The 15,517-nt window shown below is 38.8% G+C and overlaps 1 protein-coding gene across 3 annotated transcripts in view; it reads left to right on the plus strand.

Annotated features, from left to right (window-relative positions):
• Positions 1–9,832, plus strand: part of PHTF2 (putative homeodomain transcription factor 2) — a 64,192-nt gene extending 54,360 nt beyond the window's left edge. For all 3 annotated transcript variants that reach the window (XM_056516282.1, XM_056516281.1, XM_056516284.1), the window contains 3 exons: positions 873–968; positions 3,295–3,420; positions 4,159–9,832. In XM_056516282.1, coding sequence (XP_056372257.1) covers positions 873–968; positions 3,295–3,420; positions 4,159–4,179 — 243 coding nt within the window. In that variant the 3' untranslated portion in view covers positions 4,180–9,832. The remainder of the gene's footprint in view (positions 1–872; positions 969–3,294; positions 3,421–4,158) is intronic.
• Positions 9,833–15,517: the final 5,685 nt, after the last annotated feature.

Raw genomic sequence — 15,517 nt, forward strand, 5'->3', positions numbered from 1 at the left:
GGACTACTTCAGCATGTTGCTAAATTGTTAATTTTTTATTTTGAAGGTTGTCATCCTAAAATAAAAAGTTAGTGGCTTTTGAAGACATTTTTTCCTTTAATTTGCTTTTGTTATGCAATAGAAAAGAAAGTAGCCTTTGTCTGATCTAGGATATCCAAGACAGATTGTTTGAGAATGAAAGCTGATGTTTCAAAATTGCTAAAGGGCCAAAAAAGAGCTAATTTGAACTCTTAACTTTTTCAGATATAATGACCTAAAAAAGTCTATATCACAGAAGTATTGAAATGTTCAATATACTGTTCTCCTACAGCAATGAAGAGTTTAATAATTTTTCAAATATTTCAAGGCACTGGAAAGATCGATTTTCTGTACTCAAGGTGCTCATGAAGTACTAAATTACACTAGAATCTTTGAAAAGAAATTACACTTTAGCAGAGTTATGATCTAGCATTTCATTCTGTTCAATAACTTTTGAGGGTGTTAAGTCTTGTAAAGTCTGCCCACTAGTATAAACACCTTCTGGGGTCAAATTGTCAAACCTCAGGCAACCCTTGAATGAGGAAAAGAAATTATGTAAACCCTATGTTGGTGGGTTTTCATGCCTAATTTATACATCAGACTAAACTTTAAAGTTGGTGGTATAATAATGTCAAATTTAATTTGTTATATCATAAATATCATATTTTCCTATGTGCTGAGCCAGTACTTGAATATTAAAAAGAAAAAAAAAAGTTTGCTTGCTCACAGAAATGTCACTGCAGTTTTATGATATGGCTACTGAGTAATCACAATGTTGAAATATGAAATAATTCCAAATTGATTCCTTTAAATTCTGAGTAGGTGGTGATACTTGTGTTTTTGTTTTAAATCAGATAAACTTGTACTTGAAAATGGAGAAAAAGCCTAATAAGAAGGAGGAACTGACACTAGTGAATAATGTTTTAAAGCTTGCTACTAAGTTATTGAAGGTAAGAATTAAAATTATATTCCCCTATTATAAAAAAGAAGTAGAATAGAGTGGTTAAAGAGTCACTTGTGTGACTTCTGCAGGCAGTAGGGTCTGCTTTGGTTTAAATCTGCCCTGTACCTTTCACAGGGATGCTGCGTGTTCATTCACTGCAGTCTGTTATCTTGCTATCATTGTGGATTGCAAATTATATTACATCCAGGAAGTTTTATTCTTTTGTTGTATATTAGCAGTGTGAGAGAAGGTACTTCAGGTGGTCAGGATGATGAATGCTTGAGAAATGAATGATGCAATTTTATTGTCTGTTTTCAGTGTCACTACAGTGGTGATTTAAGACCTTGTGGCCTCACTCTACCACACTCTGAATTTGGGCCCCTTAGTCTGTTGATTCCCACGTGCCAGAGAGCAGCCCTTAAAATGAAGTTAAAACTCTGTTTAATTTAGCCAGCTAGTAGCTGAGATCAGAGTATTTGTTCTAGTTAGATGGATAATTCCTCCCACCAGGACACCTCGAGGAAGGTGTGTGTTGGTGCCCTCCTCTCTAAAAAGATACGCAGCACTTTCCATGAGAGGAGTGATGGAGTCAGCAAGGACTCAAGAGCTGCAACTGCTTGAGAGTTGTGCTGCAGCAATAAGGAGAACCTGACTAAAGCAGTGACTATCTCCTGGTGTAAGAATAAGGGACTGCAAGGCTTTTAGGTCCTGGTTGTGGAGCCAGAGAAAGGAAGTATTCTCAGTGCATTGGGTGGTCAAAGGATTCTGTGGATGCAGAAGGGTTATCTGGATTCAAGGAGAGACTGGACAGGAATAGACAAAGCCCAACAGGTTAAAGATAACATCTCATCAGCTGAAGTGTTTGTGTGCTGTTTGTGAGAATGTGGGGTAGGTTGAATGCTGATCAACTCTTGGTCAAAATTGATTCCATTTTTTTTCATGCTCTTCTGTGTTTCAAAAAAAAGTGTTCATGTTTTCCTCTTGCCAGAAGTGTATTAACTCATAGCCTTTTCCAATGGAGAACTTAGCTTTTGTGGCACAAATCCCAGACCCAAGCCATCATTTAGTTACTGTGAGAACTTACTAAAAAGTGAGATTTCCAAGCCACCTACTGTGGGCTTTAAATAAATTTTTGAGTGTTAGTGATCAGAGCAATTACATAGTTCGTGCCCAGTAGCTAAATGGGCTCAGGGTTTTTTTAATTTGATTTTGGGTAGTTTTGGTCTTTAAACTTTTATAAAGACTTGATTCTGTTGAATATTCTTACTGTTTTCTTACTCAAAAAATTGGTAAGATGAATCCAAAGTCTAAATACTTTTTCCTTACAGAATTTCTCTGCTGACCTTCTCAGAATCATGTATTTTGTATCTTTTGTATTTGCAACAGAGTTTTATATGACATTACATCTAAATGAAAAGGTTGTTCAGTCTTATTTTACCTTTTTGAAAGAAGAATCATAGCTTTAAAATTCTTCATTTTTAAGAGAGTTTACAAGGCATTTTTCAACTCCCAGGATATAATGCAGGAGAGGGATGAAGATGAATTTAAAGCTAGAAAATATAAATGACCAAAGCAGTGATAATTGGTAGACTTTATATAATCCACTTTCATATTTTAAAACTCCTTTTTCCTTCCTTTATTTTATGTATTTCTGGGCCACAAAAGTTTGAGTGACTATATCCACACACCAATAATGGCAAATCAGTGAAATGGCTTCTTTGTTCAAGTTTTGTTGCAGATTAATTTGGGCTAATTTTCTGTTTCTTCCATGAAAAAAAGTAAAATATTGGCAGTCTAATGATTATTGGGATTTTGTTTTCCTTTATCATTCTTTTCTGGCTATATTGATCAGTTGTTAGTTTCAAAATTAATGGAAAAGGAAGGAAATTGCAATAGGAAAGACATTTTTGTTAATTTTCATAGTTGTGAGGTAGTCTTCTGCCATTATAAAAATCTTTCTTCTCTTATTTTTGTGTTTCTGCTGCCTGTCAGTTCTTTTAACCCTGAAGGTGATTTCTGGAAAATTGTAAGGAATTCAGAGATGGTGGAACCTAGCTCTTTATTTTTTTGACTTCATGAGCAGATTGGTAGATACCCTACATGGGTAGCCTCCAAGTTTTTGAAGAGTTATTTAGACAGCAGTCAACAGTCAGTTACTGTGATGAGTATTTTCCTGCACATTGTGTTTGATATGCAGAATAATAGGAGAATGTTTTTCTCCACTGAGACTTAAAGACTTCCTAAAGTGTCTAATATAGCTCAATACATATGTTAACAAAACCCCCTTTGTGTCATTTTTGTTTTTTAATGGTGCTGTTATTTTGTCTTATTAGGAACTGGACAGTCCCTTTAGGTTATATGGGCTTACAATGAATCCACTGCTTTATAACATCACCCAAGTTGTCATCCTGTCAGCTGTTTCTGGTGTCATCAGTGACTTGCTTGGATTTAATCTAAAGGTAAATACTTGAGAAACATCCTTTCTTTCACCATGTTCTTATAGATGGGACACATTGAAGCATAGTTAATTCTTAACCAGGCTAACTAAAATATTTATTGTTTGGAAACTGTTGCTAAATTATTAAATTAAGTCTATATGAGAAGAATAATGGTGCATTTGTAAGAGCAGCCCTTTAAACTTTTTTCATTTTGTGGCTTTGTAATTTCGTTTAGGACACTTAATTATGAGAATACTTAGACATAAATACAGAGACATTTCTACATATAAAAACAAGACCTTCCTTAACTTTTCTTCATAGCCCAGATTTGATTTCTCTTTAATTCCTTGCTATTGACTCTGCAGCTCTTTAGAGGAGGCAGAAAGAGCAGGCTATCCTTGTCTTGCACTGCAGTGTAGTATTGCAGTAGGAATGGCATTGCTGTGACCAGTTCTACAGTGTTGGTTTGCCATTGCTGAAGGACTGTGCTCTTAGATCCTTCTTTCTGGCCCATCCTGAACTGCACACTCTGGAAACTATTTCAAGATTCAGGTTATGAGGCATAAGCTTGTAGTTGTCACAAAGCCCTTTATTGGCCATTCAGTTTGCTTACATCTACTATCTTTTTCTTGTTAGAAGTAAATGGATGTGAAATGTATTTTGTGTCATTAGAATAGTAGCAAAAACATGGGGGTATTTCAGTTCCTGTAAAAAAAGTAATTTGAGAAATAAGTTGATGTACTGCTCTAATTTTTCCAGCTCTGGAAGATCAAATCTTGACAGTATAGAAAGAAGATGAAATAACACAGTGTTACAGAAAAGGTAATTGATGGACAAAACTGCCTCACAGCAGCCACTGAATCTGTATTTCAGAAGCTACAACCTCTTCAAGGAAGTCATTTGGAAAATGGAAGTGTTTACATCTGTCTTGTGCAATCTTTGTATTTATTTCATCTTCTCACTGGTTTGTGTTTGTTTTAGTTGACATTTATGTTTTATTTTCAAATTAATTGCTTAGTTTTGGAAAGGGTCAGATATAGGAAGGGTCAAAAACTGTGTGTCTGAGAGTTTGAAATCCTGAAAATTGATTACACTAAATTGCTCTATCTGTTGTTAAATCTAAGCCAATGCTGAACATTTTTAGTTACCAGTAACACTATATGGAAGTCTTTTGATTTTTGATAGTGTGGTAAAATGGCTTAGAATATTTCATTTGCACCAGTCATTTCTGAGGACAATATCAATGGATGCTTGGTTGCAATAGAAAAGTGAGACATACTCAAAAAATAAAGTACTGACAATACTATGACAGGTAGCAAAAATGTTTTGTATTACTATTAGAAACAAGTGGGAATTTCTAATAGTTTGAGTAATTCCAGGATCTAAACTCATATAGACTGCAGTTTAAATATCCTGGGATATTAAAAAGGTATTATATAAGAAGTCAACAAGTGTTCTTTGATAACACACTTATTCGAGCAATAATTGTAAATGGTTACCATGCTGTATGATATTTTGATAAAAATTAAATATTGTATTTATTTGAAATACTGGGCTGTTCTGCGCAGCTCCAACTGTGCATGTGCACTTTTTATTGTTACTTTTAATGAGAAACTTTATACATATAAATGTATATTAATTGGGATATATTATGGTGAACTATGGAGCAGTATGTATTATATGTTGAAGTTGAATATTTAAACAAGCAAATTATTTACTGGTGAAAGGAATGCTTTGAATGACTGAGCAAAAGATAGATGCTCTCTTGTACACTATAGTATATGCCATTCATACCACATTGAAGTTTAAGAACAATGAAACACAAAGAGCAAGTTGCTCTGGTGAGCAACAGAGCTACAGAGCCTGGTATTTGGCAGGTTTGTGTCTTGAAATAACTGCCATTCCTCCCCAGCAGGTGTCATTCCCATGTGCTTTCTGCTGGGGTTTCCAACACCTCTCCCCCTGCCTCCCACAAGGACCAGTCATATTGACTTGTGGTTCTTCAGTGTGGCAAAAATAAGGTGTCTATCCCTGTGGAATTAAGTAACTTGTAACAAGCTTTCCTTCTACAAATTATTTTGGGAGGATTTATACCACCGGGCACAAAAATTCTTGTATGTTATGTTTCTAAAATACTGGATTCATACCTGAAAAATGACAAGTAGTTGCTGACAAGAGTCTGGATATTGCCCTATGTTTGTTATCTTCAGCATCTTGAAAGATTGGAAGTATTGAGTCTTAAACTTATGTGGTATAAAAATATTTTTATATATAAAGCAACACAAACAAGCATTTTGTATTTTATTTGCCTCTGTACTAATGTTTAATAATGACCAAAGTGCATTCTGGTTTTTGGAAGAATGTATTACTGGAGCTTTAAGAACATACTATATTTAGTTTCTCATGTGAAAATTGAGCTGCCTCTGATCTGTTTTTCCTTTCTCTGTTGTTTGACGTTGGGATTGTTTTTAAAAATTAAATACATTTTATACACAGTTTTTTCCAAATTATGGTACAGACCTACACAGAACTTAATTTTGCACAAAATATATTTAAAAAAAGAAAAAAAAGAGCAGCAGGAGTTCTATGGGTGATAAAAGATAAGGCTGTTGCTTTTTACAGCCTGTTGTTATTACATAACCATTCTTTACTCTAGAGTGGAATTATTTTTAGAAATGTGAAATAGTGACTATATGGCTTTCATTATTTAAAAAAAAAGGTGAGAGAAAACACTGCAGTTTGGGTTGAAGATGAAATTAGTTTAACCATGTATACCTCAGCAACTAGCACTGTGCAGTTTGTTGCACTAACGAACGGTGGCTTGGGGAAAGTAAAGCATTTGTTAAATGAAATTCAAAATAATAAAAACCTTTATTTGCTACCCTTAGGTATATTCATTATGTGAAAAATGAGAGAGGTTTAGTTTCCATCCCTCAGTGTGGAAAGTCCAGTATAAGAAAAGAGGCAAGTAGAAATATGGCAGATCTTGCGTGTTAACTGTTATTTTTTGCCATGTGTTTTGTAACTGAAAGTGTGATCAGGCTTGGAATAAAGCTTTCTATGGTTGATGGTAAAAAAGAAAAAAAAAATGCAGTGAGCTATATCTTTTAGTAATGTCCAGCCTATATCTGTCTGCCTGTTTTTGATTTAAATCCATATATTCTATTTAAATTAAAGCATGTTTGGGAAAGAAACCTGCACACAGAATGCAAATGATACAGAATATCATATAGGACAACCCAAGTTAAAATACAGGTGAAATGCAGAAAGATACTTTAATAATTTGATTAATGCTCCATGTTATCTTCTAGGAATGGGACATTTAAAACCCTTTGTGCAGCTACCAAATTGAGTAACTTCCAAAAACTTCTCTGGATTGCAAGCTTATTTCATTCCAGGTAATGCTTAAGGATATCACTGGTTCAGATTTCAGAGGTCCATCTTTGGCACCCAGCAGCAAGCAGTAGAGAGAATTATCTTTTTTACAGGAGGTGGTAGTGGGCTGCTGCTGTTGTCTTTACTGGGTACTTCAAACCCCAAGGCATCCAACTTGTCTGTCAGGGGAAAAAGAGGAACAAGGTGGTGTTGATCTGCCCACTGCTGCCTCCTTAGGTAGACTATTGTTATGAGTTTCTCAGTAGTGAATTTCTCTAGTAGGAATGTGAGAGAATACTTTAGAGGAAGAATGCATGACTCTTTGTTCTCAGTCCATAAAGCAACCATGTTTGTGTTACACGACTGCACAAAAGAACTGTATTGGTGCAGGAGCTGGGGAAGCAAATATTTTAGTAATAAATAGCAGCTGACAAAGTCATCTTTTTTAATGGGGAAAGCAGTCACCTTTTCCAATGTAATTCTTGCAAGACAGCAGAGGAAGTCATCTTGGGAAGATGCCCATGTTGTTTGTTTTGTTAAAAAACCCCCACAGCAGTCTTCATTCACACAGTTCACCACTTTACTGTGGCTTTCCTCATGAATACTTTGCCTTGGTACCTTGTCAGTCTTAGGAAAAGTGGTGAGTCTCAGCTGGGTTGTTAGGATCCTGCTTTGCTGACACTTCCTTTTCCTGAAAATCACCATCCTCTTGTCACTGGTGATGGACAGAGCCTGCATATACCTTTGAAGTCCCTGTAGGAGGGGTGTTCAGACAGAAGGTGATCTCAGCAATTCTGCTGGCCCTTGGGGAGTGTCTGATCACAAAACACCAGGAGATACCTGCCTTGCCAGTGTTCCTGACTGGGCTGATAGAGGTGTTTGGGTAATACCTGTCAGCTCTGCTCATTTTATCTGCTCCTTTTGCCTATTGCCTTCCTGACTGAGCAAATAGACCCCATTGGTGACAGCTGTCTCAGGAAAGGGGGAATGTCCAAGGCTGCTATGGACAGCTTGTGAGAGGGTAACTCAGGAAAGAAAGGGAGTGTGATACCTATGATACCTGGAATTGATGATCTACTTGGGTGACAGTTCTACTGTCAGAGCTGAATATCTGCATTATGTAATATAACCCCTGAGCCCAACATTGCCTGGGGCTTGGTAGAGTTAAGATTTCCTCCTTACTGTCTCAAGCAGTCAATCACTGCTGGAGTCTGGCATGTCATGTACGTTCTCTAGACACACAGGCAGCCTTGAGAAGGGCCTTCATGTCAACTCTTTTCAAGGAAAGGGACACAAAGATCTTCCCCATAGTGTGCTGCTACTTCCCCTGATCAGGCCTGGGACAGGACAGAACTTGTAATGGACAATAACAGAGGAGGCTGCAGCTGTAAGTCTTGTCCCTTGTCACTTGGTCTTGCTGTGGATGTTCATATTGCAGGCTGAAGGCTTTGTCAACCTGTGGCTGTAGATTGCTGCAGCTTCTCCAAATCATCTTGGAAGGGATAAAGCATGTGGAGAGATTGGTTCTAAATGTGAAGAATTCCCAGGTGTCTGTCCTCTTTGGTCATTTTGATCCTCAGATGCTACACCCTGTGCAGTTTAATATGCATGGGCAGCTACAGTATTCTTGAGGATGATGTGGAGTATTGCTCAGTGTGAGGTGTTTGGTACAGGGCAGATTTATGTGAAGGAGAATTTGCCAGCCTGCTGTACCAGGAGTTGGATGTGCTTTTCCAGCCCAGGAGCAGTGCCTTGCAGTGGGCTCTGCTTGGGGCTGGTGTTGGAGCACACAGCTACTGCCACAGCAGCCAGGACTCTTGGGCAGCTGGGCAGCACTTCAGCTGGTGTTATGCCATGTTTAAGGCAGGTTGGGCTTCCTGGCAGTGAGGTCTCAGAACATCTTGTTTTACTGCTGTCATGCCAAAGATACAATGGAGTTCTAACTATAAGCAGGTATGCAAGACCTTGGATTTTAATTGGATGTTAATGTAGAAGCTCAGGTCAAATTTGAAGTCCCATCTTGGTTTCATCAGGGAAGGTTTGCAGTGTGGCTATAGGAATAAATGGGAAAGGGGAAGGAAACCTGTCTGGTTGATGCCATCTCTATTGTCTGTCAGGCTGCCATTTGAGAGCTTCCCCCAGGTACCTTTGGTGCATGTAGGTCCTTATGGAATGTCTGAATTATGCAAGTGTAAAATATCTGTAGAGCATTACTTCAGATTAGCTAGTTTAGAGTAAGTGCTGGAGAGTAAATGTGTACCTCAATATCTTACAAAAAACCCTCCAAAAGTGTTATTTAATAAGATGAAATATTTTTTTAAAGTTTTTATTTTTACCTATTTCTTCCCACTCTTTAATCGTTTTACACTTGAGTGGACACTTTGCCATCCTTAAACTTTCAGCAATCTGAAGTTGCTGCAGATTTGTTTTTGTGATAAGAAGCCAATTCTCTGGGCTGTAAGCAATGCCATGTCTCCTGCTGTCAGAATTCTCTGGAGAGAGAAATCAAGAGATTTCCTTTCTGGCTCTTCAGAGATGAAGCTACAACATTCAGTATGGACACAAGCACCTCTGATAAAATAAACAGCACTGATGTCTGGTCAGATTCAATTTTTCCAATACAAGCTTATATAAGTTCATAATCTGGAGTGGGAAATAAGGTTATGCCACATCAAGATTTGTCCATTTTATTTCTTTTTTTCCCCTGTGTTTGATTAATCACTTCAAGGAAAAGTAAGCACATTCACTTTAGGTACAAGCTCCCCAAAATATTCCATTTCTTACTAATTTAATCTATTACTTCAATCTTTTGTTTAAGAATAACAATACTTTATGTTTAGGTATGCTTGCATTCCTAAACACCCACCAACTTTTCACTCCTAGCCCTCATATACAGCTCCTGCTTCTTGAACATGGCCTTGCTGATAATGAAATTTGTCAGGAATTAGCTGGCTGCCTTCTGCCCATATCACAATCCAAGCCTGAGTTTCTAGGTATGTGATTATGAATCAAATGAAATCTTTTGCTTTATCTCATGCATGTAAATAAATGGGAAGATAATTACTTGACTAATTGAAAATTGCAATTAAACAAATGGAACCTGAGTGGAGGTTGGCACTAAACCCCGGTGAGTTTTGGTGAAATAGTTGCACTGTGGAGGAGGACTCCATTATTTCATTAAACCATCTCTACAATATTGCTGATTGAGGTCAAAGACAACCAACATAGGGATAAAGGTTTGACCTTGATGAAGAGTCACTCTCCAACAGCTGTGCATGCTCTGCTTACTGTACCCAGGGCTGTGGTTTTCTCCTTTGTGTAGGGTTCTTTGTCCTGGGATGTCTAAATTTTAGATGCCAATTGACCTAGGGCTTCCTTGGCAATCATTCAGTTGATCTTTGACCCTCATTTTAGTGCTCCTCTGGGATATTTCTCTTTTGAGTGTAAAAGGAAAAGTGTGTGGGTAATTTAGAATCAGATGCAAAACTTCAAGCCACTTGAATTAGGACAGATAATCTGACTTTACTGTTTTGTTCTGCAGTGAAACTTTAAGTGTTTGCAGCTGTGTAATAAGTTTGGCTGCCACTGGAAAGGAAGATATTTGTTTTCTTCCTTTCTTTTTAAATTTTATTAGTTTTCTCATAGAAAAGATTTCCAAGCATGAGCTCTATAGTCTTGCCCCAGCACTCAGGTCTCTCCCTGTGCTGTGGTGAGCTGCCCACATCTGTACAGCTGCAGCTCTGCATCCTGCAGGCAGCACTGTGCAGGCACGGCAGCAGCACCAAAACAGGCACAGCCTGTACCAGGGTGACACACAGCTGTACCTGGAGACAACTGTGTCTCTAAAATGAGTATTTTACTAAATTACTAAAATGAGTAATTTGAAGGACAGGTAAGATCAGCTCCAGCCTTGGCCTCACACATGGGGAAATGCTGTTCCTGTTTTGGCAGAGTTGCAGGGGTCATGCTTTCCTTCTTTGCCTGTTACATTGGAAATCCCTTAGGGCAGCACTACTGCCAGGTATAAAGGTGTGATGCCATTGAGGTATAAAACCCATCTAGAGGCAGAGAGCCCTCCCTGCTTGGCTGAGATCTCTGCAGAGCAGTCCCTGTGATCTGTGTCCTCCCAGCAGCTGGAATCAAGGGTGCTCTGCTCAAAGAGAGACAAGGCTTTGCCATATGTTTCCTGTGTTATCTTCAGGCTGTAGATTTGCACCTGAGTCAAAGATACTCCTCAAAGGCCTTTGCTGGCTGGCCTGAAAGTGTTTGCAGGGGGATAAAAATAGCACAAAAAATCTCTGGCTTGCAGAGCGGGAACCACATATTTTGATCCTATCCTTCAGCAAGGTGTTCTGGTTCCAATCTTTTGTAAGCCCGTGCTAAGTTAGACTACTTGTAAGTGTGTTTGGCAAGTTATTTACTCATCCAGCCTATGTGGATGACAAATAACTTACAATGACTGTCTGAGGCTGATGCTGGAGTCAGGCCATTGCCCGTGGCACTTGGCTGTCATTGTGCAGGGAGAGCCAAGTACCGTGTTTAACCTGCATTTCTCACCTCTCCTTTGTGCATCACCTTTCCAAGCAATAGCTCTGGACAGCAGACAAACTGCACTTTTATATATATATATATGTATATATATATATAAATATGTATATATATATATATATATAATATATAGAATATAATAAGGTGATTCTATCTCTAATGTTACAGATGTGAATATTACTGGTCTTTTGACTTTGTGCTGTCCAGGGGTCTGACTCTTCACAGCTCTGTGCTATGACCTGTTTTCACCACTTGTGAAACTGGCTGAAGCAATCCCAAGTGCCTCTGCACATTTCTACTGCCGTGCTGTTGCTACTCCATCCCATTAGGGTTTTCTTTTAACACCATTTATTTCAGTGTTGTTTATACCCCGAGCGCTGGTACTGCCACAGCTGCACAAGCAATGTGCTGGGGGAAGGGGGTGGAAGCTGGAATTTTGGCTGCAGAAAGCATATTGTGTGACTACAAACAATAGGGATCACTGCCATCAACCTTGGAATAAATAGGAGCCATTGAATTTATTGGAATTGGATTAATTCCCATTGTGTATAGAGGGGAATTAATACAGTGAATGCAAATAATGTAGATGGCCAACAATTTTAGCCTTGGGGTGACATAACGCTGCAGTTAGAGACTGCCATTATTTCCTATTCTTCTTTCCCACACACATATGCACATTGTGAATTACAATTGCACCACAAATCCTGGCTTTCTAGATAAAAATAAAAAATTAGAAATTCAAAGTATGCAAAAGAGTAATTGTAAAATAATTGTTATAACTTGGAGGGAACAACAGATGTTTCACTTGTTGCTGGAATTCTCTGAAGGAGAACTAATTTTCCAAGCATATCGAGTACATGCTAATCAGAAGCATTTTTCTCTATGCAGCACCATAATGGTATTCCTGGAAATGTTCTTTGTGTTGGCTTAATAATGCACAGCCAAAGAATGTACTACTGGGACTAGTGGAGCAGCTTTTGCCACTACCTTTGTATTTTGTTTCTTTCTAATTCTCTCAACAGGGCCTCTTGAAATAAAAGGCAAAATAGATTTATTGATGTTTGAAAATAACACTTAAACCCACCCATGAAGATAAGTGGGGGTCTCACTGAAGATTAGGTTGGTGCCTTGTTGAAGTTACTACTGATAATACAGATATAACTAGCACCTGGAGCTCACATATGGGGAATATCCTGAGAACAGCAATGCTCTTTTCTCAAAATTCAACCTTTGAATCAGCTCCTCCTAACAGCAGCTGTGACTTCAACTCATCACAGATAACAGCCCAGCTCTATAAAATTTGTGACTGCAGTACAAGAAAATAATGTATATTAGGTAGCTTGGGTAGTGATTGTGGTATCAAACACTGAAGAACATCTACTGACCTTAGATGGAGATGCAGACAGGCTGGAGAGGATCAAGCCACCATCTACACCTGCCCAATGAGGAAAGACTAAAGCAGTTAGATCTCCCTGGAACAGAGAAGGCTCAGGAGTGTCTCATCACTGTATTACTCTGCTTAAGGGACAGCTACAAAGAGAATGGAGGCTCTCTCTTCACAAAGAGCAGTGGGTACAAATGCCTATTGCAGCCACAGATTTCCTTGCATATGCAGTTCTGTGTTCTAAAAATGGAAATTCTTTCATCATATCAGAACACAAAACCAAAAGACAAAACCCAACAAGCAAGACAGCAGGACTGTTAATTCCCTGCAATGCTCCTTCTTAAATGCAGTTATTATTTAAGAAAACATTTCCAGAACCTTTGGGATAGAGTTGTGAGGATCAGCCCTGATATCATGCTCCTCTTACCGGGGCAGCCACAGAATTACCAGCTGTGAGTGCCATTTCTTATCATTATTCTTCTAAGAATATTCCTATTTTTATTATTTCTGTGCTTACTAATGCATTTTATTTAATACCAGCAGCAGGATTTTCTGGTTTTTAATTGACATGGCGGAGGGAAGAAATCTTAGTATTGAAATCAGGATGCAATTCTTTATTTGAAGGTAAATTGAGGTCCTACATTTTTAGCTTAAGATGTCAGACTTAAGCAGGAGCAAGTTACTGACTTGTTTACTACAAGCAAACACTCTTAGTGCCCTAAAACTGTGACCTGTAAATAGTTATTACCAGCATCAATATAATCAGACTCAAAATACCAGAAATATCCTATGAGCAAGTGTGCACAGCCTGCTCTGACATTTGACAACTGTTCAGGTGAATGATGTATCAGCACTATGTAACACTGGTAAGCGTATGAGGTTGTACAGGCTGTTTAGATGCTTTAGTCAATGATAAGAGATTTCTTTCAATATATATTGAAATTTTACACACTCTCCTCTGAATGAGCCATCATTAGCTGACAGTTCCTTTTAATATTTGCAGGAGATGTTGGTTCTGTGATGGAATAGTGCTCTGTTCATGTGTGATGTTGGGAGAAGCAGACAAATGGATCACTGAGACATGGAGAAGGAGAGCATGGGAGTAGAAGAAAGACTTAGTGGAAGACAAGAATCACCAGCTAGGATCTTGAGAACACATTTTCCCTACAGAAAGATGGCATTGCCTCATTAGTTTAAGGCTGGAGTGTTGATGTCTAGAACAATGACAGAAACTGGGAGTAAGGTTTCACAAAAGCACAGGTTTGCCCTGTAGCCTCTTCATGGTGTAGGGAGGCTGAGGGATAGGAAAGATGTCAAGCTGAATGGAGCACATGTGGTTTCCTTTGAGTCCTGGTGCCCAAGATTTCTTCCTGTGCTTCAGAGGGGGTGGGAGGACAGGAGGACAGTTGTCTCTGGGTTCTCCATACAAGATTAAGGTGGTTACAGTGCACTGCTGGACCTGGATGGTTTGGAATCTTAGAATATTTCAAGTTGGAAGGGACCCCATAAGGATCATCAAGTCCAATTCTCTGCTTCTTTCAGGACAACTTAAAACTGAAACATATGACTAAGAGCATCATTCAGATGCTCTTTGAACTCCTATGGGGTTGCTGCCATCACTTCTTGCTCCAGGAACCTGTTTCAGTGATGACCAACTTCTCTGTGAAAAATCTTTTTCTAATGTCTGATCTAAACTTCCCCTGATGCAGCTTTGTTCTATTGTCCTGTCACTGGTTACTAGAGAAAAGAGATCAGCTCCTCTCTTTTCCTCTCTTGAAGTTTTAGACTGCCATGATACCACCCTTCAGCCTTCCCTTCTTTAGACTGGACAAGTGACTTCAGCCACTCCTTGTAAATTTTGTCCTCAAGAGATTTCAGTGCTTTAGTCACTTTCCTCTGGATGCTCTCTAATAGCTCTACATCCTCCTCACCCTGGGGTGCCCAAAACTGCACAGCGTGCATACCAGGGCAGTGTGAGCAGGACAATCACCTCCCTTGGCTGACCAGTCATACTGTGATTACTGTCACACTGACCAGCAATGCTGTGATTGATACACCCCAGATTACAGTTGCCCCTTTCAGCTGCCTGGACACACTGCTGGCAATTTACTATCAACCCAGGGCCCCAGATAAATTCTTTGGTGCCAGGGCTCTGGGAGCCAGGGCAAGCTCACATGGGTACGAGCATGGAGAAGGAAAAGTCACCATGTAGAGGGTTGGTATTTTTTTTGAAAACAAGCCTGGAGCACTCCACTCCCTTGTTAATGTATCAGAGAGACAGGGATGGCATTTCTCTATTTGCTTTTTTCTCTTTGCAGCATTAGCAGTAGTGCATCTCTGGGTACTTGTGCCATGTTCTAAAACATATGGCAAATTGCTTGCCCATATGGGTTTGAAGAGAGTGTGTGCTCAGCAGTTCAAACCTCAGAACAAGGCTTTGCATTCCAAGCTGGAGAGCATGGCAATCATCTCACATTGTCTAGACTTTCCTCTCTCTGTCATTTTTACATATTTTACATTCATTTCCTCTCTCTTCCTTTCTGCCAAGATCTATCTGCAACCCAGATATCGGTTAAGATAGTTTTTCATATTCATGGTATTAGTCACTGTGAGCGCATTTGGAGTGAGCACTTCTGATGCTCCCATCCATTTTCTTTATGGTAAATTAATCCTATTCTGGGAGGGTGATGGAAACTGGTGGTTTTTTAAATTTATCTGTGCAGATCTCATAAATGAAATAAAAACCCCATAAAGCCAGTGTTTTAAAATAATGATTAATCTATTTTTTCTTGGGAGATACATCATTAGACA

Source organism: Oenanthe melanoleuca, chromosome 1A, assembly GCF_029582105.1.
Source record: "Oenanthe melanoleuca isolate GR-GAL-2019-014 chromosome 1A, OMel1.0, whole genome shotgun sequence".
Lineage (NCBI taxonomy): Eukaryota > Metazoa > Chordata > Aves > Passeriformes > Muscicapidae > Oenanthe > Oenanthe melanoleuca.